The 26,881-nt window shown below is 54.1% G+C and overlaps 1 protein-coding gene across 5 annotated transcripts in view; it reads left to right on the top strand.

Moving 5' to 3' along the window:
- Positions 1–21,068, top strand: part of Fbxo31 (F-box protein 31) — a 30,094-nt gene extending 9,026 nt beyond the window's left edge. The window contains exons 1-10 of one of the 5 annotated variants that reach the window (XM_076915979.1): positions 3,145–3,299; positions 4,879–4,950; positions 6,663–6,749; positions 11,229–11,305; positions 11,605–11,772; positions 14,606–14,680; positions 17,040–17,149; positions 17,787–17,940; positions 18,748–19,094; positions 20,640–21,068. In XM_076915979.1, coding sequence (XP_076772094.1) covers positions 3,233–3,299; positions 4,879–4,950; positions 6,663–6,749; positions 11,229–11,305; positions 11,605–11,772; positions 14,606–14,680; positions 17,040–17,149; positions 17,787–17,940; positions 18,748–19,094; positions 20,640–20,862 — 1,380 coding nt within the window. In that variant the 5' untranslated portion in view covers positions 3,145–3,232 and the 3' untranslated portion in view covers positions 20,863–21,068. Of the gene's footprint in view, positions 1–3,144; positions 3,300–4,878; positions 4,951–6,662; positions 6,750–8,352; positions 8,372–11,228; positions 11,306–11,604; positions 11,773–14,605; positions 14,681–17,039; positions 17,150–17,786; positions 17,941–18,747; positions 19,095–20,639 lie in introns of those variants that run through there. The other 4 variants (XM_076915978.1, XM_076915980.1, XM_034522577.2 and 1 more) reach the window with 4 other exon arrangements.
- Positions 21,069–26,881: the final 5,813 nt, after the last annotated feature.

The raw sequence follows: 26,881 nt of genomic DNA, 5'->3' as shown, positions 1-26,881 counted from the left end.
GTTCAGTGCTGCCCCCCGCACTCCCCTCGTTTTGCTCGTGTCTATGTAAGCAATGCTTCAATTGCTTCAGGGTTCAGAAGCGGAATCTCATGGTGTTTGCAGGTTGTTGGTTTACAGTGTCAGTCCCTCAAAGATTGTCCACTTAGGGTCAGAGAAGTTTCTCTGCATGTCTGTGCCAGGATTTAGGGACCTCCCTCAGACCCGCAGTGTTCGGCTGCTATGTGGGCCATATAAACAAGGAGCATGGCATCTCCAGAGACCCTGCCCTTAGTTCCTCAGGAACGAGCCTATTCGCAGACACGCTGGACCATGTTGAGTCTAAGTTGAAGCAGGTGTGTAGATTGCCTGTTCTCTGCTCATGAACACACCCTGCCACTGTGCTGCCTTTTTGGTTTTTTGAGACAGGGTTTCCTCTCTGTAGCCCTGGATGTCCTGGAACTCATTCTGTAGACCAGGCTGGCCTCGAACTCAGAAATCTGCCTGCCTCTGCCTCCCAAGTGCTGGGATTAAAGGCGTGCGCCACCACTGCCCTGCAACTGTGCTGCCTTTTGAGGGGTAGGTGGTTCTCAAGGAGAATTTCTTGTATACCACTTCTTCACTACTGTAAGAAAAACTGCCAACCTGCAGCGTTAAATTCATTACTTAAGGAGCACTGTGCACCGGGCTGAGATGGCTCAGGGCTCCATCCCTAGCACCGTGCAAAAACAAAAATCCAAACCAGGTTGGCCTGCTACCTTCAGTGAGCACTTATTAGCTTTCCTGGAAGCGGGGGAGGGTACCACCTAGCTACTGTTCAGGGTCTGACGTGGGAGCCAGGCTAAGGGCAGCTTCTGATGACAGTGCCAGGATGTGGGATTGATCGTTCTTAGCCGTCTGCAGATAGGAGAAATGGTGGGGTCAGAATGACTCTGCTCTTGTGACTCCGCTCTTCTCTGGTGGTGGGTGAGAAGGAAAAACCCACAGTGGCTGGCTGCCTTCACCGGTCCTGCGGCACAGACTGGCAGCTCTCAGTTCTGGTGCGGTTAGGCTGTAGAAGGGACAGACTGAGTCACTGCTCCTCATGACGGGTGCACCGTGTGGAAGCCTGTCAGTCGGATGGTGCAGGATGAGGAAAGTGGTCCCAGCCCGCTGGTCTCTGGAGCAGACCTGGGGTCTCCGAAAGTGGACGGGGAGCTCCATTTGTAGCCTTCGCCTCCGCCCAGTCTGAGAGTCAGGGTTGCTGGGAGACAGCTTGTCATGTTCAGAACTTCCAGAACTTGCAAGATGACGTCACCCAGGCAACACTGGGTGGGCAGCCCGGGGTGTTGGGAGCGTTCACGAGGCTGCTGCCCACTCATCTATAGATGCTCCAGCTGACCAGGCATCCCACTAAATGCCACTCTGATCCAGCTTTGCACACTGGGTGGTGCACCTCAGACCCCACACTCAGTTCCTACAGCCACCATCATTGGTCAGGTAACCACACCCTCAGTCTGGCTGCCACAGGCTTGGAGGGATGCAAGGACAATTCTGTTTACCCTAACAGCTTTTGCTGAGTTTGGGATGGCCACTCTCCAGCTCTAGCCTAGCCCTTTTTTAGTTTTGAGACGTCTTCTTACACTGTGGCCCAGGCTAGCTTGGAATTCACTCTTTAGCCCAGGCTGGCCCCTGACTCACTATCACTATGCAGCTCAGGATGACCTTGAACTTCTGATCCTCTTACCTCTGTCTTCCAAGTGCTGGGATAGCCGCAACGCCTGGTTTGTGCTGTGCTGGGACTTGAACCCTGAGCCTTGGCTCTGTCAGGTTCTACTCACTGAGCTACATCCCTAGCACAAGTTACACTTTTTTGAGAGTAAAGAAAGTACCAGCAAAAAGCAGAGAGCCGGATCTAAGTTTTTGGGGCTACCCTGGTCTACTACAAAGCGAGACTATCTCACAGAAATAAAGGACAAAGTAAAACAAATGTCACAGTGTTAGGTGTCCTGAGGCTCTGGCTCAGTGGTGATTGGTGGAAAGGTTGTTTTCCAGGGAGATTCAAGGATTGCAGAGAGTGTCACAATCCTACAGGACAGCCCTGCTGCCTGACCTCTGGACGGGTTCTGTACAGGTACCACGGAGCGCACTGCCCACTTGGCCACTCACCTCGGCCATATGGCACAGCCACCGTCCTGCGGAAGCCCGCCTGAGGGACACCCCAACCCCCAGTGCTGGGGAGGAGCACAGGCCCTCAGGTATACGATAAATTTGCAAACTTAAATCTTGTTAGTGATCAGATTTCCTCTTTGAGGTTAGTCTGGTGCCTGGATCAAATCTGTCGGTGTTTCTTTACAAAGGTCTGAGGCCCCACATAGTGTTTCTCCCTGATAATCAGGTGGGCATCTAATGTCCACCAGCCTATGGTTGGTTACCCCATAGAGTGTAGCTTGGACATCGGAACCCTCTGGCTTTGGAAGGCACTTCACACAGATAAGTTGTAGGCCTGAGGACCTGAGTGGAGGCAGCTTTAGAGACTCAGGTTAGACAGCATGAAGAACTGGCACCCCACTGTATGCACCTGCTGTGCAGTAAGACCCAGTGCAGCTGTGCTTGGTAGTTGGTTCTGGTTCTTCCTGGCACAGTTGGCAGGGACGCCTCCAAGGCAGTCAAGTTCAAGGTTCCTGGGTCTGGGCCACGTCACTGCCTTTGTCTCAGCCCCTCCCTTCTCAGCTGACGTTATCGGAGTCACTCAGCTGCAGCAATCAATTGCAAGGATAGACTGCTGGCTCATTGTGCTGGCTCAGCACCTCTGAAGTTGTAATTGGGCTGTGGGGGTCGGTGGCTTTCTGGAAGGTGAGCCAGAGACACACAACTGAGATGCCCACGTCCTGGCCCCGCTGACCCATGGTCTCTTCACTTCCTGTCTCTTCTGTACATTTGTTGATCAGCACCCTTCCCTCCAGTTAGAACTGCTGAATAGGCGGGGCCTTACAGACAGCTGGCCGAATCCCTCTGGTGTGCTGGAGAGATGAGCTCACCAGTGGCGTGTGCCAAGGTGTGCAGCCTTGGAGCCAGGCTGTGACCCCTGTGTGACTCAGTCTTCAAGTTTATTCATCAGTAACATGCACACACACACACACACACACACACACACACGCCAGGACCTTGCCTGGATCTTTGCCTTGGAGGGGACAGCCAGACACAGCTGAGAGAGAATGCTGAGTGGGACAGTGGGACTGTACTCTCTGGGGCCTGGGGTAGAGGGAGGAAGCTTATGACACTGGAGCCCCTGCCCCCACCAGAGCCCCGAGAGCCTCCTGGATGCCTGCATCCGACAGCCCGTGAGTACTGGCAGGATCCCTCCATCAGAGCACAGAGCTGGGGCATCTGTTACTGAGGGCAAAGACCAGCCTCTGGGGATCGTCAAAGCCGAATGCTGGTGTCCCGCCATGTGGCAAGGCTGGAGTCCTGACAAGGGAGGCCATTGTGAACATCTGATGGGGCTGTGCTACGAAGCCCGGCCTGACCCTGCACATTGTATTACACTGGAAGTGTGAGCTCTAGCTGTCTCTGGGACCCATGGCTTTCTTACCTGGTTTTTTTTTTTTTTTTTTTTTTTTTTTTTTTTGGGTTTTTGAGACAGGGTTTCTCTGTGTAGCCCTGGCTGTCCTGGAACTCACTCTGTAGACCAGGCTGGACTCAAACTCAGAAATCCGCCTGCCTCTGCCTCCCAAGTGCTGGGATTAAAGGCATGCGCCACCACTGCCCAGCTTTCTTACCTGTTCTCACACCTTGTGCTCACCACTCACTTTCGTCCCGGGTCCCACTGTTGGCTCATGGGTGGATGTTCTGGCCCAGGGTCCTGGCTAGCCCTTGGGGATAGCACTGGGGGCAGAAGCTGCTCTGTGACAAGGGCTGGTGCAATTAACTGTGCTGGTTGTCCTCCCTTCCCCTGACCTGAGACCTGAGGCAGGGGGCTGGTGCTTGGTTGAGATGAGTTGGGTGTGGGGTGGGGGCTGTGGCAGGATGACGGCTGCGCACATCAGTGGGCTGGTGACCGTGGGGGTAGGGCGGCGGTGGAGGGCGTGGGAGGGTGCTGCGCACCTTTGTGCTGATGTGGCATTAGAAATGGGTCTGTGGTGTCAAGAAAATCACATTGTCCAAAGTATTCAGAGAAGAAGATTCCCTTCTGTAGAAGTGTTTGTGGGTAGCTGTGCCAAATGAAGCCAGTAGCCACTCTCAGTGGGGTCCCCACTTGGCTTTTATTCCAGAGTCAAAGACAGGTCCTACAGCTCGCCTCACCCTCTCACAACACTGTCTGACTTAAAGGGACAGTTGTTAGCAAAGTGCCCTTCATGAGCAGGGTGCACCTTGGCCCTGCTTTGATCTAAGAGCCGACTGGGGAGGGATTTCTGCCAGATGCCTCGTTACAGATTTCTCTGAAGATTTGACAACCTTTGTAACCCTTTGACAGAAAGGACAGTGCATTCCATTTGCATTTTCCTCATGGGGACTAGGGCAGCTTACCAAAGGGACATTGGGTGCTGCTCTCCAGAGTCTATTGTAAGGACAGGTCCAGGCGTACTATGAATTAAGTAGGCCTCTGGCCATCTGGGACCTAACACCAGCATTACAGACCTTATAAAGGTGCGAGTGGCCACCACCATTTCCAGAGTACCGGGTTCCTCAGCTCACTGTACAGTTAGGTTGCTGGACCATAGCAGAGCAGACGGCAGAGGTGGGCGGCTCTCACTGCAGCGCAGCAGGGCCTTCATCTGTGAGCAGTCAGGTCACACAGTGAAGTGAAGGCTGGTCCCTGCCGATGAGGGAGTGTCAACCCCGAGTCCCCGCCTGTCACAGTCACCATGTCTGCTGCTTTGCGAGTTCTTGGTTTTACATCTAGCGTGTTTCTTGTTGCAGAGTATGGCGTTTGTGAGAACCTGCGGAAGCTAGAGATCACAGGCGTGTCTTGCCGGGACGTCTATGCAAAGCGTGAGTCAGTCCTCTGTCATCTGCACCTTCTTTTGTATCAGGGCTCAGCAGATAGCAGCAGCCATGACTGTCGGTGGGGCTGATGCTTGCTGCTGTCCTGGACATCCTCCTTTTAAGTTCATGACGGTTAAAGGCATCCAGGGCCTGCATTTCTGTTTATTTAATCTATATTTTACTTTGGTGCTGCTGGGGACTCAGTGCTAGGCAAACAAACGCTCTCTTTGTCTGTGACTACATCCCAGCCTGTATATTCTGTTGTAACATACATGACAGTTGTGTGTATCTGTGGGATGTAGTAACCTCAGTGCATGTACACAACGTACACTGACCAGATCAGGGTGAACGGCACATCCGTTACCCCAAACATTTATATCCTTTTGGGAGCATTTGTGGTTCTGTCTCAGTGAACAGTTGTCTACAGTGCTGTAACTCCCACCCAACGGCGGCTCGGCTCGCACCGCTGTTGGGGACAAGCTGAGAGTGTGGGCTGGGGATGAACACTCCGGCCAAACACTCCGGCCAAACACTCCTGCCTTCTGGAGTTGAGTCGGGCCTGCAGCCTGGAGAAGTGGAGCCATGTTCTTCGTCAGCTCCCTCAGTTTCAGAGGGGCTGCCTCTGCTCCATGCTCCCCGTCCTTCTGCAGCTCCGGTTCCCTCTTCTGTGAGCTTGTCAACCTGGTCCTGTTTCCCATCATCTCCCTCACTTCCCAGAGTCTCTTCCTCCCAGATCTCAGCATCCCTTTCCCTGTTAGCCTCTCTTCAGAACCTGTGTGGCTCACAGGTTCCCACACTTTGGTCAGGTGGCTGCTTGATGGTCACATCTTAGGTGACAGCTACCCTTTCTGACTGCTGAGTGTGGCCGCCTGACCCTCATCATTACAAGCCAGCGGCACAGCTTGCCCCTCAGGAGTGGCAAGTACCAGCAGCCTCATCCTCATGGGGACACAGCTGTGGACGTTAGCCAGGTGTCAGTGTCCCGTGACAGCGCACAGAGCGCACACAGATGGCGTTCCTCAGAGCTATGCTCCTCTGTCCTGTGGAGAACCCTCCCGGGTGCAGGGTCTGGAGACGCTGTGGTGTGGAGGAGGCAGACGGGAAGGCGAGGACAGCGGAGTTCTGCTGTTTGGCTCTGTGAAAACGCTGCAGCCTCAGAGCCAGCCTCTGCCTGCTTCTTAGCACCTGGGCGTTTGTTTTGCATTGGCCAGAGCTTGCTTCAGTGGTGAGTCGCAATGAAATATGGGAGCTGAGAGTCTGCAAACACTCCTAAACCTGGGGTGATGGCTAAGGAGAGTCAGCCTGAGTCCCTGAACAGGTGGCTGCACAGGCCATTCTGGATTCAGCAGTGACTGGTGTAAAACACACATCATGAGGACACAGAGAGTTTGAGGCCATGTCTCTGCAGGGACAGAACCCTAGGGGCCTGTTAGCCACTTTGCTCTCCCACTTCTGGATCCCAGTGAGCTATGACAAGGGAGTGAGGGGGCCACAGGGGCCCCCTGAATTTATGGCTGTAGCAGTTGCAGTAAACAGGGAGACCTGCCCCATAGTGTGCTCTGCAGCCGACCAGGCCAGTCTGGTGCAGCCTGACCCCCCAGAAGTAGGAGTAGCAGGAGGAAGAAGAGGCCAGGTCACATGGCAACTACTCCCATGTGATCACAAGGCAGCCGCTCACGTGTGAGGGGACCCTCAGCCTTTCCTGCTGTGTTGTTCAGGTATAAACCCTCGCGTGAAGTCAGGACGCTTCATGAAAATTCTCCCCGATTACGAGCACATGGAATACAGAGATGTGTATACCTGCCGTACGTACCTCACGCCCTGCTCGCCACTGTGGCTGCTGCTGTTGCTGCATGGGCGGTCACGGGCGGGCAGGCGGGCTCGCTCGCTTCCCACCGGCCTTTGCTCCTTTGCTCTGCTGCAGCTGTGGCGGGTTGTGCTGAGAGGTAGCCTAGGCTCTCTGTGTAGGGGCTGGGGTTCCACAGTAGCTTCTGTGGGCTTGGGCAGTACTGTAGAAGTTAGGCCTGGTTCTAAATCCCAGCCCCATGCTCCCAGAAATAAGACTCAGACTCAAACTATATTTTCAGATACCTTGGCCATATAGCTAGGCTCTTCTCTGACTATATCATAACTTAAGATAACCCATTTTTTATTCGATATTTATTTACATTTCAGATGCCACCCCCTTTCCTCATTCCCCCGCCCCCATTAACCCCTATCCCATCCCTCCTCCTCCTTTTTTGCTTTTATACCATTTAAATTACATGCAAGTATTAAGGTCAATCCTAGGTTGAGGAACTAGCAATACAATAGATGCAAATAGTTAAGGAACAAGCAAAACAATAAACCCAGATAATCAAAGAACAAGCAGGACCATAAACAGTCTGCTGATTATGATCACTGTTTCTAAGGGCTTATCAGGATGACCAAAATATCTGAGCCTACTTCCCTGTCTTAGCCCAAAGTCATCATCATGCCTGAAGCTACTTCCTTGTTCTAGCCTAAGATTTAGATTCCTGCCTGTAATAACCCTTTATTCTAATCTCCATTCTGCCGCATAGCTGGTTACCTGTGCTCAGGTACCATGTGCCTGTCCCCTCACATCTTCCAGGGCAAATCTCCTCAGCCTGGCTCTATCCTAGAATCCTTTCTGCCTCCCGGATGTCCCAGTTTTATTTCCTGTCTAAGCCATAGGCCATAGGCTTTTTAATTGACAGGAGATGCATCTGTACAGTGCCCAAGATGTGCTTTCTCTCTCTACAGCACAGTTGCGATGATTTGGGCAGGGACTAATATTTTTTTAAGGCAGTTGCAGAAAAAGTCAGGTAGAACAGAGACCAGAAGGCCTCTAAGACTCCTCCATTCTAAAATAACATGTAACTGGGCTCAGTGTCACCCCAGCACTCCAGAGGCTGAGGCAGGAGGATTGTTGTGAGTTCTGGGACAGCTTGAGGTATAGAATGGGACTACTGTCAAAACCAAAAACAAAATAAAGGCCCCCCACCCCCTCAAAAAGACCCCAGAAGAATGTAAACCAATCTCTACATTTGTCAGTTAACTATGTGAGCACACAGAAAATTCCTGTGTAGTGTTCTGTCCCTCCCCTCCCCGTCCCCCACGTCAAAAGAGGGGTGGACAAACACACTTGCCTTGTAAACCTGGTTACCTGAGCTGACTCCATCCAGTTGTCTGGCTTCCAGGTTCTGACTGTGGTGTGTGTGTACTCACATAAACAAATAAAATGATAATGGATTTTTTAAAAGCCACCCGCTTCCCCGGCTCTGACTGAACGTTTTCTTTGCCGCTGTGAGGATGGGAGAGAGGATTTCAGCTGTCAAGGAAGATCAGAGCTGGGATGGCCCTGCCTGCCCGACCGGCTCCTGGTGGAGGCGGGAGAATTCGGCTCAAGGCCAGCTTTGGCCGTGTAGTAAGTGTGAGGCGAGTCCTGCTTCCAACAAGCCCCAAACGTACAAGCTGCGAATGACCGTTTCCTGTCCAACAAAAGCAACAACAAACTTGTGACTTGTGACTTATTTCCCAGAGTGCTGTCAAGGTCTGGACACCAGGTTCCAGCTCCCCGTGGGGACAGTCCCAGCTTTGTGACATGTTGCCTTTGTCTGTCGTGTTCCTGGGCAGTGTGTGGCCACTTTGAATAGCTGCTAACACGCACCTTTGCTTACACTGGCTGGCACAGAGGTGGACTGACAAGGTCATGGCCAGGGTACGGGAAGACCTGGGCATGGCGGGGCACGGGACCTGGGCAGGGCTTGAGCTTGGGAAGACTGGCAGTTTGCAGAAGAGGCACTTCCCACACATTGTTGGACAGGGTTTTAGAACACTGTGTTCTGAGCCCAGCAGCCCTCCCTGCTGAGCAGAGAGCAACAGGTCCTGCCAGCCCCATGGAGAGAGCATGGCTCTGGGAAGCCATGAGAGAACAGCTGGCCCCATGCAGGGTTATGTGAGATTCTTCCAGAACTGCCCGGACGCCCAGCCCTCCCAGAGGTCTGTGAAGAGTGCAGAGTCTTCTTCCTCATCACTGGGAGGTGCTGCTGAGTGCCTGGATTTCAGCCTCCTGTTTGGCAGCAGAGTGGTAGGGTGGGGGTGGCTGTCCTGCCAAGGTTCGAGTACATTTGAGTCACACAACACTTGGTAGGGGCATCCCTGGTGGTGAGCCCCTGGTAGCCCATGGTGTGACAGAAAAGAAGAAAATAAGGCCCAGCCCCTGACCATTACCCTCTCCTTCCTGGCTCAGTCCCTGACCTGTTGCCCTCTCATCCCTGGCTTCCTGGCATGTAGTACCAGCTGGGCTCTCAGCGAGCTCTCTGACCAGTCTGCTCTGACGCCTTGCCACATGAAGGCTTTGGGACCTGGCCCTGCTTGGATTCTCGTCACTCACAGGGGCTGCTGCCTGAGGTGGGGCTTGTGTGTACAGGCCTTTGGACCCCAGGCTCCTGGGCTGGATGGGCTGAGAAGAACCGAGAGAAGTGTCCCGAGGGTAGGACTGTCCCAGGCAGGCTCAAGGTACCACAGATCTGTGCAATGCCTGTGTATTAGAGTATTGAGGGACACCTCTGTCTTTGTCTGTCATTCTTTGTGTGGTTCACTTGGAGTGACTGGGTGCCAGGTGATGCTCCTGTGGTCTGGGGACAGGAGAGACTTGGTAACAGGATGTGATGGCTCCTGAGATCCCTGGGCTGCACACTGGAGTGTGGTGGGAAGCCCCCTACAGAGCTCCCTCCCCTCCCCTTCCCTAAGGAGCCCCTAACACTGACGCCTCCAGAGTGGCCAGGAGCGCGTAGGAAAGTCTAAAAGCAGACGCTCAGGGTGAGCTCATTTTCTGATTCTTACTGTGCACTGAGAACTGCTGGCTGTGACCCAGTAACCAGGATGAGACAGGACTATTAGTTGCATCTTTCCTTTGGAGGAGGAAGTATGGGGTCACTCCCAGGCTCACCCATGGTCTGCAGAGAGACTGAAGACATAAACACACTCAGTTCTTTTCCATTGTGGGCAGGGGCCATGTTTGGAGTTGTGCTGTTTTTCTGAATATTGCTGAACTGGCTTTGTTCTGGGCGAGCCTGGGCTGTCACTCTGGATAGCACAGGACTCGCCCTGGGAGGCGGGTTGGTTCTGTGGCCTTCGTAGGCAGCTCTAGACTGGCTGCTGGGAGAGGCAGCTTGCTTCTTCTCTGGGTGTCCAGCTCTCTTGATGGTGTGAGTGGAAGGGAGGGGGCTGGTTGCTTCTTCCCAGGGTTTATGTGTAACTTAATGCCCCACCAGATGGAGTCATCCGCCACAGGTCGTCCCTGTTCCCGCAGCACGAGGTCACTAATGTGTGTGATTGCAGTTTTTTTTTTTTTTTTTTTTTTTTTCTCAAATGATTCTGAAATGGGTGATTTCAGCAGCTGTTCCTTTTATATTATTTTTTAACCGTAGGCGATGGCAGAACATTACTTTTTCCTTCTCAAGCCCTCAAAGCTGTCTCCTCCTCATGCTGCAGGATGACACGGCGGCCACTCCTAGGCGTGTGCCCCCATTACCCCGTACTCCAGGCTCGTGTGCTGTGTGCTGTGCTTGTGGCTTCAGAGAGAGTTGATGAGGCCACCTTGGGAACTGTGGTCCCTGGGGCTGGTGCGCCTGCAGCCTGTGTGGCCTTGTAGTTCTTTGGAAACGCTGGGGATGTCACAGCTAACCAGTCTCACTGACTGGAGCTGCTGAGGGTGTGGCTGGTTGTTGGTGCACTCACAGTAAGATGTCCACATTAGTGCGCCCTGTACCTGGCCTTCTGTGTGAGTTCTGTGTGAGGCCCTGAGCTGCTTGTCAGTAGCTCAGGTGTAAGCAGGTGTCATGCATGTGTCACGGCTGCTTCACTGTATCTAAAAATCTAGGGGCCTGAGCTAGTGACCCACGCCTTGTCTTTAGAATCCCTGTGATGGTCTTGGTCTGGACCTGGGGGTGGTGGTAGTACTTCTTCAACAGTATCCAAAGGCTGGGCTGTCCCTCTCTGTGAATCCCAGGCCAAGGCCTCTGGCCCCTATCCCTTCGTGGTCCTGCCTGGTTAACCTGAGTGTAAGCTGTGGTCAGTAGCCGCCTGGGACTCCAGGGCCTTCAGAAACACCCTGATTCACCCGGCTGTCACTCTGTGAACAGAAGCAGTGGCTGTGGTGGCGGGCACAGGCTGGACTGTCACTTCTAGTGGCTCCTGGTGGTGGTGTTTCATCTGCTCTGGGAGCATGCTGGGTGAGTGGAATGGGCTGGGTAATTGTGTCCCTCCTCTCCCAACAGTGCTTCACCGATACAGACACATTTTGGGGCTGTGGCAGCCAGATATTGGGCCGTATGGAGGATTGCTGAATGTTGTGGTGAGTGGGGGCCTGGTGGTGGTTCTTGTGCAGGAAGGAAGTGCCCACACGGGAGATGGGCAGTGAAGCTGCTGCCCCAGGGTTTCCTTTCAGGGCCTGATGTTACTTTCCAAGCAAACAAAGGTTTATTGTAAGCAGTCTTTTGGTCTTCTGTCTGTGCCCCTGGCCTGTTTAAGAGCCACAGGGCCCTCAGTCCTGGATGCAGAAGCTGCAGGCTCATGTACGAGGACACAGGCTTTGATGTGCACTTGTTGAGAGAGAGCAACTTGCCTGGTGTGACTACTGTCCCTCTGCTGCAGGTGGATGGACTGTTCATCATTGGCTGGATGTACCTGCCTCCTCATGACCCCCACGTTGGGGACCCCATGCGATTCAAGCCACTATTTAGAATCCATCTGATGGAGAGGAAGTCGGCCACGGTGGAGTGTATGTATGGCCACAAAGGGCCCCACAATGGCCACATCCAGGTAGAGGAGAGCTGGGTCCCCTGTGACGTGACATGCATGTGCGGTGAAGGGCTGTCTTCCTTTGGCTGTCACAGCCCCAGTGCTAGCCTGCTAGGTGCCAGGCACCTTCACCTGCAGCCTGTCACAGTTCTACCATAATCCTGTGGCTGCAGGCTGTGGTTGTCCAGCTCTGTGGGGTGGGAAGGGTCTTCCCCACACTGTGTGAGGCTGTGTGAAGAGGGGGGTGCCAGAGCCCACTGGACCATTGCCCCCTAAAAAAGTTATTTGGGTGGGTATTTGAGGATGCCTGTGGGTGTGCATTCACCTGTGTGAGGATGTAGGTGTGTGTGTATTCACCTGTGTGAGGATGCCTGTGGGTGTGCATTCACCTGTGTGAGGATGCCTGTGGGTGTGCATTCACCTGTGTGAGGATGCAGGTGTGCATGCATTCACCTGTATGAGGATGCCTGTGGGTGTGCATTCACCTGTGTGAGGATGCCTGTGGGTGTGCATTCACCTGTGTGAGGATGCAGGTGTGAGTGCATTCACCTGTGTGAGGATGCCTGTGGGCGTGCATTCACCTGTGTGAGGATGCCTGTGGGTGTGCATTCACCTGTGTGAGGAGGCCTGTGGGTGTGCATTCACCTGTGTGAGGATGCAGGTGTGAGTGCATTGACCTGTGTGAGGATGCCTGTGGGCGTGCATTGACCTGTGTGAGGATGCCTGTGGGTATGCATTCACCTGTGTGAGGATGCCTGTGGGTGTGCATTCACCTGTGTGAGGATGCCTGTGGGTGTGCATTCACCTGTGTGAGGATGCAGGTGTGAGTGCATTGACCTGTGTGAGGATGCCTGTGGGCGTGCATTGACCTGTGTGAGGATGCCTGTGGGTGTGCATTGACCTGTGTGAGGATGCCTGTGGGTGTGCATTCACCTGTGTGAGGATGCCTGTGGGTGTGCATTCACCTGTGTGAGGATGCCTGTGGGTGTGCATTCACCTGTGTGAGGATGCCTGTGGGCGTGCATTCACCTGTGTGAGGATGCCTGTGGGTGTGCATTCACCTGTGTGAGGATGCAGGTGGGCGTGCATTCCCCTTGTGAGGATGCCTGTGGGCTTGTGTGTGTGTTCATGTGGAGGTGGGACTGGCTTCAAGTGTTCTTTGCTGTTATCTATAAGCTGTTTCTCTTGTGTTCTGGGCCTCTCGCTGTGACCTGGGACTGGCCAGTTATGCTAGTCTGGCTAGTGAGCCATAGGACTCTGCCAGTCAGTCATACTTCCCCAGCTCTGAGATCACAATCCGCCTGTCATACTTCCCCAGCTCTGAGATCACAATCCGCCTGTCATACTTCCCCAGCTCTGAGATCACAATCCGCCTGTCATACTTCCCCAGCTCTGAGACCACAATCCGCCTGTCATATTCCCCAGCTCTGAGATCACAATCCGCCTGTCATACTTCCCCAGCTCTGAGATCACAATCCGCCTGTCATACTTCCCCAGCTCTGAGACCACAATCCGCCTGTCATACTTCCCCAGCTCTGAGACCACAATCCGCCTGTCATACTTCCCCAGCTCTGAGATCACAATCCGCCTGTCATACTTCCCCAGCTCTGAGACCACAATCCGCCTGTCATATTCCCCAGCTCTGAGACCACAATCCGCCTGTCATACTTCCCCAGCTCTGAGACCACAATCTGCCTGTCAGTCATACTTCCCCAGCTCTGAGACCACAATCTGCCTGTCATACTTCCCCAGCTCTGAGACCACAATCCGCCTGTCATACTTCCCCAGCTCTGAGACCACAATCCGCCTGTCATACTTCCCCAGCTCTGAGATCACAATCCGCCTGTCATACTTCCCCAGCTCTGAGACCACAATCCGCCTGTCATATTCCCCAGCTCTGAGATCACAATCCGCCTGTCATACTTCCCCAGCTCTGAGACCACAATCCGCCTGTCATATTCCCCAGCTCTGAGATCACAATCCGCCTGTCATACTTCCCCAGCTCTGAGACCACAATCCGCCTGTCATATTCCCCAGCTCTGAGATCACAATCCGCCTGTCATACTTCCCCAGCTCTGAGACCACAATCCGCCTGTCAGTCATACTTCCCCAGCTCTGAGACCACAATCCGCCTGTCATACTTCCCCAGCTCTGAGATCACAATCCGCCTGTCATACTTCCCCAGCTCTGAGATCACAATCCGCCTGTCATACTTCCCCAGCTCTGAGATCACAATCCGCCTGTCATACTTCCCCAGCTCTGAGACCACAATCCGCCTGTCAGTCATACTTCCCCAGCTCTGAGACCACAATCCGCCTGTCAGTCATACTTCCCCAGCTCTGAGATCACAATCCGCCTGTCATACTTCCCCAGCTCTGAGACCACAATCCGCCTGTCATACTTCCCCAGCTCTGAGATCACAATCCGCCTGTCATACTTCCCCAGCTCTGAGACCACAATCCGCCTGTCATACTTCCCCAGCTCTGAGATCACAATCCGCCTGTCATACTTCCCCAGCTCTGAGATCACAAGCCTGCGCCCCCTCACTACCACCCAGGTCCTCACAGGTCCACCACAAGCATGTCAGAGCTAGCACCACTGAGGCCGAGTTATGTACCCCAGCCCTCTTTTACTTTGAGACAGTTCACTGGGTTGCCCAGCCTGGCCTGGGGTTCACCTTCTCACTCAGGCAGAACCTGGGGTCTCCTGCTTCAGCCTCCCAGGTGGCTGGAATTGCAGGCCTGCACCACCAGACTGGACGTTTGGGTCTCAGTGGGTTTGTGGGGAGGGCGGTTGGCGGACACTAGGACTCACTGTTGCTCCTGGTCTTTTCCCGTCCATGGTCACACTGCAGATCGTGAAGAAGGATGAGTTCTCCACCAAGTGTAACCAGACAGATCACCACAGGATGTCCGGTGGGAGGCAGGAGGTGAGTCCTGGAGTCTGGGAGGGAGGCTGTGGAAAGACGTTTGCATGGCTGGTTGCCTTTTCTTATGGTCACTGGCCTGGCCTCCTGTTAGGTTAGGTAGAGCATGTGAGGGTCATCGGTTGGAATCACGGCACTGTCCCCCCAGCCCTGTCTCTGCAGCGTGCCTGCGGTCCACCTTACAGAAACATCCACCGCCTATGTTCTCTGACCAGGCTGAAATCGCTCACTGTGCTTTCCTGCACTTTCTGGTGGGGGTAGGGCGAGGAGGCTGCCTACTGGGGCTGCCCATGCAGACTGCGGGAAGCCGCTTCTCCATGTGCAATCGGGGGCTCTGAGGGCTGTTGAGAGCTGCTTTCTTCACTCACTCAGGGGACTTGGTGGCCTGGGTTTCTAGGGATGGCTGCACAGTAGATGTGCATGTGCTGGGCCTCTGGCGTAAGATGGCGCCAGGTGCCAGGCACAGTGTGGGTGGACATGAATGTCACTCCTGAGCTGGGTTCTAGGCCCTGATGCTGTTCTTGTGTAGCTGGGACTTGCCCTGGTGATCACTCTGCTTCAGACCTCGGCTCTGAGCGGTGTGCTGGAGTTTTCCTAATGACCAGGTAGCTCAGTGTGGTGCTGAAGTCTTTGTTTCTCCCACTCAGTTGGGTTTATTTCATGTTACCTATTGGAGTCTTATAAATAAAAGTGTGTTCCTTTAAAAATAAAAACATGCTCTTGTGCCCCTCCACAAGAACAGCCATGGTAATGAAAGGTTTAATTTCGAGGGTGGGGCAGGTTTCACTATCAGCCTGACTGTCCTGGAGCTTACTGTGTAGCTCAGGCTAGCCTCCAGCACAGAGAGAGATGCCTGCCCATGCCTTTTTAAAATTTGTGTGTGTGATATTTATCAGAAGAGTCCAGAAGAGTGTCAGATCACCTGGAGCTGGAGTTAGGTCATTGTGAACTGCTTGATCTGGGTGCTGGGAACTGAACTCGGGAACTCAGGTCATCAGAGAAGCAGCAATGCTCTTAACCACTGAGCCATCTCTCCAGCCCCTGGAGACTAATTTTAAGACCGTTAAACTTTTTTGGGTCCCTCTGTTTTATGAAGCCTTCCTTATCTTTGGTTTGCAGACTGCCCTCCCCTTTAAACAGAGGCACGGTGAGCCCCTGTTCGTGCCTTGACCCCTTGCCTCAGCACTGGGGTAGAAAAGGTTTTGCTTTGTGGTCGTGTCTGTGGCCTCTTGTGTGTGTCGTAATGGAAGGCTCTGCTGGTCGGAGACTTTCTTCAGTCAGGGCTTGGATATCCCTTGCTGAAAGTGGGCTAGATCTTGGTCCCATCTGTCTTATGGCTCCAGGGACCCACCCCCTGGTCCTCATGTCATAGCTGTCTGACCATGGCTGAGTGGTATGGAGACCTTGTGATGTCTTCCCATTTCGTCCGCGTCTGGGTTCTTTGCATTTCTGTGGAGCTCCAGCGTGGGCTCACTCACCGGCTTCTCAGTGCGGTGAGCTTGTGTGTGTGAGGCGGTGGAGCTCCAGGTCAGTTTGCAGAGGATCTTGGTCTTTACGGAGTAGAGTGTACATGTGGCTGTAGCCAGCACGCCCAACTTGCCCTCATGCCTTTTCTCGATCCAGCGCTGCTCTGTGGCCTGCACAGTAGCGGGCCCTGCACACACTGTTCTCACGCCCCGCTTTGTGCGGGATGCTGGAAGCAGAAATCTGTATGGTTTTGTTCTGCTGCACTGAATCTCTGGCTTCCTTTGGGCCCCACAATGTCTCCTGGGTTCCTGAACAGGGGCTAAACTGTCCTCAGTGATCAGAAGCTGTCCCGAGTGAGTGGGACTTTCAGGACACGACAGCACAGTGCACATGAGTTACTGTGTCTCACACATCTCACACATGCTGTGTTTATGAAGGCCCCTTCTCTCTAAATATATATTGAATGGTCTCAGCAAGTGTCGTGGGAAAGGAGAATCCACCCGTCTGTCAGACGAGGTCCCCCTCTGTTCCTCATTGGCAGCCACAGGTGGTGGCCCACTGGCTGGGCTGGGCTGGTGGCCGAGCTCTTCCAGGTGCCTGAGGTCTCCTGGCTGTGCAGGGTGGAGCTGTCTTCCACTGTGGGCACAGCCAGGCCAACTCACTGCCACCCAGGGCAAGGGTTCTGTCCCTGTGACCTCGCTGCCCTCTTGAGAGTCTGAGGCTGTACATCCTGAGAAGGTGGGGATTCTGTTTTTTCCCAGGAGGGCCATTCTCAGACCCAAACCCCAGGTGCTTATAGCCCCTGCCCCAGCCTGCTCACCCGGAAGCCCATTCAGCGCCACACAGCAGACCCTCCCTTCCATCTTGGTGACTCCCACGCCCTTGTTCTCTGAAGGAGTTTCGGACGTGGCTGAGGGAGGAGTGGGGTCGCACGCTGGAAGACATCTTCCATGAGCACATGCAGGAGCTGATCCTCATGAAGTTCATCTACACCAGTCAGTACGAGTGAGTGCAGCCCTGCGGTGCTGAGTGCACAGTAGTCACCTCACTGTAGCTGTGAGTACAGCCTCTCTGTGGGAGGGAGAGTCTGGCCTGCCTATGGGGCCATGCTATCCCCAGTCTCTGGATACTGTGAACACAGTTCTCCGCTCTCTGGGTACTGTGAACACAGTTGTCTCCCCTTTTTGGATTCTGTGCATTCTGTTTCTTCCTTTTCTGTGTGGGTACTGTAGACTTAGTCCCCCTTTCCTGAAACTCTGCATTTTGTGGGTGTAGGTCCCCTTTCTGTGGGTGCTGTGAGCACAGCTCCATCTCTTATCCCTACTGTGGTATCGGTTGTCTTGTGTCACCCCAGCACAGCCATCAAGTGGCCAGTGTGTGCCGAAGCCACGTGTCCCTCTTCTTAGCCTCCGGCTCCTGCCTGGCCATCCCCCCTCCCAGTGCTGTGGGCCCAGGCTCCTTTTCTGAGGGTAATGCTGAGCTGTGCTGTGCTCATGGGCTTGCCCTCCTAGGCTCTGAGATGCACACGAGTGACAGGAGGGCTGTGCCTAGGCCTAGGGCAAGTGGCTTAGCTGAGTGGCTGCTCAGGAAGATGCCTGTCTAGCCAAGCTGAGCCCTTGCTTCCTCTACCTCCCCGGTGCAGCAACTGCCTGACCTACCGACGGATCTACCTCCCACCCAGCCACCCTGACGACCTCATCAAGCCCGGCCTCTTTAAGGGCACCTACGGCAGCCATGGGCTGGAAATCGTGATGCTGAGCTTCCACGGCTCACGAGCCAGGGGCACCAAGATCACGGTGAGTCAGTCACACCACCTGGGGGCAGGCATGAGTCCACCGTGCTCTGAAGGCACAGGCTTCAGTGGATGGCTGCCCTGTACTGCTGGGCATGCTGATTTTAGGCCCTCTCCAGCACTGATAGCTCAGACTTCCCAGGTTCTGGTAAGCTGCAACTTGGCTCACACCCAAGCTGCCTGGCTAACACCCTTGTGCAGTGCTTCTGGGATCCTCTGCCTCAGCAGGTTCCCCACTGCTCATGTTGGTGCGGCCACTGTCGTGGGCTAGGCTGGGCTTGAGCCTCAGATAAAGCCCCTCTTCTGAGCGCTGGACAGCTGGCTGTACACGTGGCTGCTTCTTGTCCAGGCCTCTTTGCCACCACATTCTCCTGTCACTGAGTTCTGGGAGGAGGATCTTAGGTCTCTGTCATATCCCTTTGTTCTGGGAGAAACTCCACACACGACTCTGGTAGGATCCATACTCAGGGTCCCAGCTGTGTGGTGGCGCAGCCCCCCCGCCCCCTTGGGGTTTTAGCATCCCACCAGCACAGGCTCAGAAACTGAGCTTCTGGTCTGTTACCAGCCAGACCCTGGGAGTGTCCACATACTTCACAAGTGGGGGTTTCTAGGTCCAGGAGCACCTGTGTGGGCCTGCGTTGCAGCGGCCACCTCGAGTCACTGGCCCATCCTGGGAGCTGGCTCATTGAGGGAGCCGTCAGACCCTCTTGCCTTTGTGAGACGCTGCACAAAGCCTGACAGCTTGAGCATGCTCCACAGGCTGGGAGGCTTCTGTGGGTCTCCTTACTGTTGTCAACTGCCCTTTCCACAGGGTGACCCCAACATCCCCGCGGGGCAGCAGACTGTAGAGATTGACCTACAACGCCGCATCCAGCTACCGGACGTGGAGAATCTCCAGAACTTCAACGAGCTCTCCAGAATCGTCCTGGAGGTCCGAGAGCAGGTGCGGCAGGAGCAGGAGGCTGGCGAGGTCCCCGCCCCAGCCTGGGAGCCTTCAGCCAAGGGCCCTGCTGGGCCACCAGTGAAGGACAGCAAAGAGCCTGGCAGTGGAGCTGAGGCAGCTGAGCAGCCGGCCTCGTCTGGGCAGGGACAGCCGTTTGTGCTTCCTGTGGGTGTCAGCTCAAGGAATGAGGATTACCCCCGCACCTGCCGGCTATGGTAAGGACCACGGGGCCAGCTCTCAGCCAGCACAGCTTCCGGTGTTCCCGGTGTGTGTGTGTGTGTGTGTGTGTGTATGTGTGTGTGTGTATTTATTCCCGGGGGAGAGGGCATGTGCCACGGTATATGTGGTGGTCAGAGGACATCTGAGAGTCAGCTCTCTGCACTATCATGCTGGTTTCAGGGCTTGAGTTCAGGGTGGGAGATCTTAAAAGCAGCTACCCTTACCCACTGGGCCATCTCACTGCCTCAAGGTCTGGTTTGGCTCATGGTTTCAGCCATTTGTGGTGATGGGGGCTCAGCTGTGTTCCTGCTCTAAGTGTTTGTCAGAAGCAGCTAACAAATGAACCGGGAAAGAGGCTGCCCCCAGTGAACTCCTTCCTGCCACTCAGCCCCATCTGCTGAGGGCTCCCGGCTTCCACAGTGCCAGCAGCATTTGAACCCTGAGCCTGGGGGTGGGGTGGGGTGGGGCAGGCACCCACCATTGCAGATCAATCACAACACCCGTCCTAGAATTACCTACAGTGGGAGTTCCAAGAGTTCCAGGACACGAGCCACTTCAGGTGGCTCAGATGGCAAAGCTTCGCCAGTGGATTACAAGATAATTTACTTGGTTAGCCAGGTAAGAGAGAGACAAGGAAAATGCCCAAGTAGGGGGAGCAGGGGAAGTCCCTGCTGCAGTGTGCCCGGGCGTCCTGTAGGTGGTGTTGCTGTACACGTCTCATTCACTGGGGCTTCTTGACTCCTGTCTCTCCTCCCACGACTGGCTGCATCTGGTGCCTTTGAGATCAGCCAGCCCCTTGGTGGCTTTTGTCATATGTGCCAGCTCTGCTGAGAGGTGACATCTGCCTCCCTGTCCACGCTGCATCTTGTGGGCCACTGACTTGAAGCGAGCATACTAGGCACCAGCTCGCGTTCTTTCGGCCTTTGCCTTCAGCCTTGGCCACTGCCTGCAGCTTACGTTGGGCCCACCCTGGTCATTCAGGCTGCTCTGCATAGATGAATGAGGGCCAGGCCCCTGCACTCCGAGGCAGGGAGTCTCTGTGGCCCCCTCTAGGTACCATGGCCTTGAATTGGCCTGCTTGGAGAAGGACATGCTTTCCCTCATCTGAGGAGCCTCTGATCCATAGTGCCGTTCTCTCTGCTCTGTTGGGCAACCTCAGGCAGTATCCATACCTAGGTGCAGGGAGGGCTGTGGGAAAGCTCCTGGTGGGCCTGCCTGGCACACCTACCTGAGTTGGCACAGTATTTTCTGGACCACAAATAGGCAAGTCTTGGTCTCTTACACACTGACTACCTAAGTGTCTCAGGGCCCTGGCCTGTGTCCAGGGCTCCCGTGTGCTTACTAGTGAATTCGGTCAGGAACCTGGGCCTAACCCTGGCCCTGGGAGGCAAGGCCCTCCTTGGGTGCCGCCCACCTTCGAATTGCTATGGTGTGGCTGGGAGCTATGGGACTGGCTGTCTGCACTGTGGTAGTGTGCACTGGGTGTTCCCTGTGTGGTGTGTCAGGGCCCCTTCTGATGGCGCTCTCTCTCATCTCTCTAGCTTCTACGGCACGGGCCTCATCGCCGGCCATGGCTTCACGAGCCCTGAGCGCACCCCCGGCGTGTTTGTCCTGTTCGACGAGGACCGCTTTGGGTTTCTCTGGCTGGAACTGAAGTCCTTCAGCTTGTACAGCCGAGTCCAGGCCACCTTCCAGAACGCTGACGCGCCATCGCCACAGGCCTTTGACGAGATGCTCAAGAACATCCAGTCTCTCACCTCCTGACCTCCACGTGGGCGGAGACGCTGCACCGGGGCCCCGGGTGGGGGAAGCATGCACTTTAGAAATGAACGCAGACCTCCTCATTGGGGTCCTGGTCGCCCCGAGACGCTTCTTGTATAGTGTGTAACATATTCTTGTACATTTGATTTGTTGGTAGCGATGAAGGTTGAACGTTTAGCATGGTGGGAAAATAAATGGAGTTGAGCCAGGGTGAGTCTGAATGGCGGCTGCCTGTGGCACAGGGATCAGATGGATGCCTGCAGGTCCTCTGGAGCAAGCGAATGTCTTTAGGGTTACAATGCAGCCACCATGGGTCGTGGGGGCGGGCTTCTGCTGCACCCGTGCCCTTCCGATGACCTAAACAGTCACTGCTGGGAGGCGAACTGTGGGATTCCATTTCCTCACTGGCTTGCCTAGATTTTGGACAAGGGCATTCCACCATGGTCTGCTTTTCTGTCCTGGTTGCTAGGAGCCACCACTCTGGCCCCCATGACCTCTAGGCCACACCTACTCTAACAGTAGAGCTAAGCTGTCAGGCCAGCCACTTGCTTGTCCCCAGCAGCCGCATGCTCTCCCTTGGTCCTCTATACATGTATATCTGGAGGGCCTGCCCTGCTGGACACCACGTCCCTGATGCGTTCATTTCAGGGCTGTGCTGGTGCCTCTCCCGGTGTTGGCGGTGTCAGCGGCGGATGCTGTGAAGGTCTTTGTAGGTGACTGGGAGAAGACAGTCCTCTAGACAGTCACACTTCTGTGTGGCCGTGTGCCTGGGCTTACCTGCTCGGAGACCCTGTGTGCTGGGGCATGCTAGCATCTGTGATTGGGAACCCTGTCTGAGCCCAGCATTAGTGTCTCCTAAGAGCAGAGACCAAGAGCTCAGACCTTTGGAAGCGCCTGCCAGAGCTTCCAGTGTTAGCATGCTTCTAGGCTGCCCTTCCCCCACCCACCCCCCACCCCCCCGGCTGTTCATCCTCTGTGGCTTCGGCAAGAACTCATCCTACTGGTGAGGCACCTTAGGAAGATGGCAGCCACATAAGGATGGCCTATCCTGACAGCTGGAAGGGCCGGTACCCTCAGGAGAGGTGGTGTGGTGAAGGACCCTTGCAAGCTGGCTTTAGAATGCTGGCTTGTTGTGAGCTGCAGCAGAACCTGCAGTGAGCTGCCAGGCTGGGTCCTGACCTCTAGTGTCTCTTGTAGAATTGGGCCCCAGGCCTTTTGTTACCTCCTCTGTTAGTCATGAGAGGCTTTGGACAGTGGTGGATGTGACTATGAAACCACAAGGTCAGTGGAGACCAGGCAGCTGGGCATGCAGGTGGCTCTCGTCAGATTTCACTGGAGAAAAACAAAAAGTATGTGTTACCCAGAACCCAAGGCTTGCTCTGTGGCGGTTCTAGTTGGGGGTTTTCTTACGTGTCCTTGGCTGCTTCTGGTTAAGTAGGGGCAGTCACGCCATGTTAGCCAACCATACACTGGCTTTCCTAAACACACTGCTACAGATGAGGGTTGATGCGGGCTGACATCCCTGTTGGATGTAGCACTTCCTCAGAGAACAGCTAGGCCCCGGACTTCCGCTGGGGCAGGTGGACATCTTTGTCCCTGGGCCTCACCAGGTTGGCACTGTTGGCTGGACAAGGTGCCTTGTGGGTTTATTCACTTGGCCTGCCCTGCTGTGTGGAGATAGATGGTGTGGGTAAGGTCAAGGGCAAGCCTCAGGGAGTTTCTAGTGGGGACTGAATTCTTTCAAGTGGGGATATTGCTAATGTCTGCTTACATCCTGATTTGATCAGGCCTGGCGGTGTCAGGACATTGGCTGTCACTACTCAGACCTCAGACATCTGCAGTCTGTCAGTGGTGGGAGCTCTGGACTCCATGTCTTGGTCCTGCCTCACCTTGTGTCCCTTGGGCATCAGCTGTCTGGCTCCTTGTGTCACGAGTTCAGACTCTGGGCCACTCTGCATACTTCCAGTACTTCCTTTTGGGATCTCCCCGTCCCTGCATGTCTACCTATAGAGCGGGTGCTTGCCAGTGGCTTCTGGCCAGATGCTGCGCCAGTCAGGCCTTCCTCACATCATGCGGTGAGGCACTTGCCTGTTAGCCGCCTTCCTTCACCAAGAACCTGGAGCTGAGCAGGCTGTGGCCTGGCCAGCCAGGCCTCCTCCCTGGCTGCTGGCTGCTTACCCCAGCCCTCCAGTGGCTCTCTCTGCCAGGCTCGCTGTGAACAGCACACCACCTTTGTGTATGTTCACTTTTTAGTACCTGTGGGCATCAGTGGAGCAGAGCTATCAGGCTCAGCTGTTAGGATTTTGAGAACCCCAGGACACCCGCATTTCCTAGTTTGGGGTTATCTTTCTTAAGACATTGGGGCACAGGTGACACCAAGCACCTCATCTGTAGCGGGATGCTGGGCAGAGCAGCTGAATGTGCAGAGCCCCTTGCTCTGCTCCCTGCCTTTCTGTCTTGCCGGGGAAGTGTCCTGTGTCACCCTCACCTGGCTTGGATCCACGTCCCCAGGTCACATGCTGTGGAAGACCACGTCTGAGGTTCTGAGGTCTCCAGGGAGTGGGATAGCTCTCTGGAGAAGCTGTAAATGGGGTGGGGGTGGGGCACTAGTGTTCACAGCACCCCACAGCCCCAATGGCCCAATGACCTCCCAAGAAGGGTTTAATGGTGGGTCGTGACACTGAAGGAACCTGCCGGGTGCTTCTGTGTGGCTGGATCCTCTGCACGGAGACCAGCACAAAGCACCAGAATGCTTTTCCAGCCTGTTTGGTGTGCTCACGAGCCTGTTTGGAGAGTGGGGTTTGTCTGGAGCATGCCTTTCCCTCTCCCCTGCCAACTCTGGACAGAGGGTGGCTCTTAAAAGCTCTCTCAGGTCAGCTCTGCTTTGCCTAAGGGACAGGGAAGGACCCTGAAAAAGTAGCTGCTGTGTGCCTGGTGCCTGACGTCGCCTGTGACACTGGCCTAGGACGTGTGTGGCTCTCCCTTCAGTTCTCAGTAAACCTGTTTTTGAAGCCTTGTTGATTTGTTTCTCTGGTGTTCTTCAGATGGAGGTGGGAGCCCCAGGAGGGGTGGCTGGGGTTGTGCATCACACACACACACACACTCACATACACACACACACATACACACATACACACACACGCCCCTAACATTTTATATGTTTTGCTTGCACGTGTGCATCATATACATATGCCCGGTACCTGAAGAATTCAGAAGATGAATTGAGAAGATGTCAGATTCCCCTGGCACTAGAGTTGCAGATAATCTTCAGCTGCCATGTGGGTGCTGGGACCCGCATTCGGGGTCGTTTGCAAGAGCAGCCGAGCTCTTGGCTGCAGAGCTACTCTCTTCAGCCCTTCTATGATCTAAAGGGAACCCTTGGCTTTTCCAAACAAGGATAAGGATCAAGGTGACTCCTTAGAGCCCAAGAAAGTATGGGCTTGTGTCCTTGTCCCCATCCAGTGCCCCCGAGGGACAGTGGCAGTGTGGTGGAAGGCAATCATGTTAAAGGACAGAAATGGGTACGCCTTCTGCCAGGCATCCACAGCAAAGGTGACAGCTTTGAGAACTCGGATGTCTCAGCAAAGCCCAGAGGTCCCCAGCCCAGCTACCTTGAGGGCATGGGCGGGCATAGCCAATGTGCATGGTTCACTGTTGCACCATGGAATGCTGGAAGAGGTGCAGTGTTACATTTATGTAAAATGTAAGAACAAAACAGCTACATTTGGTCAATTCACACTTGAGCTTCTTGCTTTACAAGGACGAAAATCTAAGTTCTGATCCCCAACACCCAAATGCCAGTAATGCCAGGACTGGGGAAACAGGATCAGAGGGTTGGTCTCTGGGGCCCTCTGAGTGAGTGAGTGAGCTCAAAAAGATAACTGACTTATGTAACGTGGAGGGGCAGGAAGGCGGCTCAGTGGATGTGCAGTCAGGAGACCTGGGTTCTGATTCCTGGAATCCATATTAAAACAAAACCCAGATGCCCTGGTTTGAGTCTAATCCTGGCATTCCATCCCATGGGAGGGAAATTGGCTGGAAGCTCACATGTGTAGCAGAAGGGAAGAACCCACTCAGCAAAGGAGCCTTCTGACTGCATGCTGATTGTGACACACACACACATAACGCAGTCTTTAAAAATTATTTTTTTAAAAAGTGGAGGTTGGGCTGGTGAGATGGCTCAACGGTTAAAGAGCGCTGACTGCTTTTCTGGAGCCTCACAACCATCTGTAATAAGATCTGATGCCTTATGTCTGAAGACAGCTACAGTGTACTTACATATAATAATAATAATAATAATAATAATAATAATAATAATAATAATAATAATAAACAACCTTTGGGCCGGAGTGAGCAGGGTCAGAGCGAGAGGGAAGGGGGAAAACAGTGGAGATCGATTGAGGAAGACACTCAGTGTTAGCCTCAGGCCTCCACAGGCATAGCAATGCATATACAACAGGCATGTGTGTGCGTGTGCGCACGTGCACACACACACACACACACACACACACACACGCAAACATAAAACTTAAAAAGTGTGAAATTAACGCTGCTGTTTTGTGGCCACTGTTGGGCTTCTGCTCTCCCCCAGGGCGGCACCACTGCTGCAGATGTATCAGAGGTGCCTCCTGTCAGAATGAGACCCTGGGGTCCAGACAGGAAGGTGTGTCTGCTGATGGACTGATGTCTCCACACAGGTCTCTGAGACAGTTTCATTTTCACAGGGGTGGGGGAGACACCAGGCAGATGCCTACCTCTGAGGTTCAATTTCAGGCCTGAAGTACTTTAAAGCAAAATATCAGGTGGTTCCAACCAGCTTTTCCCTTTCCTTTCAAGTCTGAACTTGGGCTTTTTTGTTCCATGGGAAACAGCAGCCAGCCAGCCTTGAGGGCAAGGTGGATGCTTTTTGGAGCTGAGATTACAGGTGGGGGCTCAGGGAGGGGCCATGATCTGTCACCTGGCACTGATGTTGTAGTGTACCTCCTACGTCAGGTGTCTAGTTAGCGCTCCAATCTCCAAGGCTCCATCAGCTGTCAATCTGACCGCCCAACCGTTCCTTTCAAAGAGGTTGTGGTGTGCCCTCTAGTGGCTGCTCCGGGTCACTGCAGCCCACAATACCTGAGCAAAGAGGCCGTTTGTAGGTTTCAGGCCATCCTGGGCTTCAAAGCCCACATCTGGTGGACGAAACCCCTTTAACTATGTGTAGAAGAAGAGGCAGAAACCCAGAGGATGAGTCAATTGCCCAAGGCCATAGTGCTAGAGACTGTTAGGAAACGGTGAGCCCAGCCAACCAGCCAAGCGGTTTTTGGACAGAAAGATTGTTTACATGTTCTGGTGTTTGGAGATGGACCCTCATGAACTTTTTTTTTTTTTTTTTTTTTTTTTGACAGAGTTTCTCTGTAACAATCCTGACCTGACTTGGAACTTGTTCTGTAGAACAGGCTGGCCTTGAACTCTCAGAGATCTGCTTCTGGAGTGTGGGGATTAAGGGTGTGCACCACCGCGTCTTTACTTTCTTGCCGCTGCCTCTCGGGTGCAGCTGTGTGCATCTTGCCCAGCTAGAAATGGTTTTATTTTACAGGCTGTATTGGGGATTGAACCCAGGAGCCTGCATATGCTGGGCAGGTGCTTTCCCACTCATTGAGCTATTGTCTCCAGCGACTAGGATTTCTGAGTTGAGGCCCACAGTGGGGCAGAGTGATATCACCCTTTCAGAGTGTCTAAATTGATATACAGTTCACTCCTCCCTGCTTCCAGAGTGTTCAGTCTGTGCACACAGTAGGGGCTCAGTCTGTGCACAGAGTGGGGGGCTCAGTCTGTTTCTCAACTTGTTTTCATTACTGTCCCTTTCAAGGCTTTTTTCAAATGCTTCCATTGGGAGTACACGCTCACACAGACCACACACACATATCACACACACATCACACACTCATCACACACATCACACACACATATCACACACACATCACACACTCATCACACACATCACACACACATATCACACACACATCACACACATCAC

This window comes from Arvicanthis niloticus, chromosome 18, assembly GCF_011762505.2.
Source record: "Arvicanthis niloticus isolate mArvNil1 chromosome 18, mArvNil1.pat.X, whole genome shotgun sequence".
In the NCBI taxonomy this organism is placed as follows: Eukaryota; Metazoa; Chordata; class Mammalia; order Rodentia; family Muridae; genus Arvicanthis; species Arvicanthis niloticus.
Note: the sequence above shows the minus strand (reverse complement) of the source record. Positions and strands in the feature narration are given on the sequence as shown.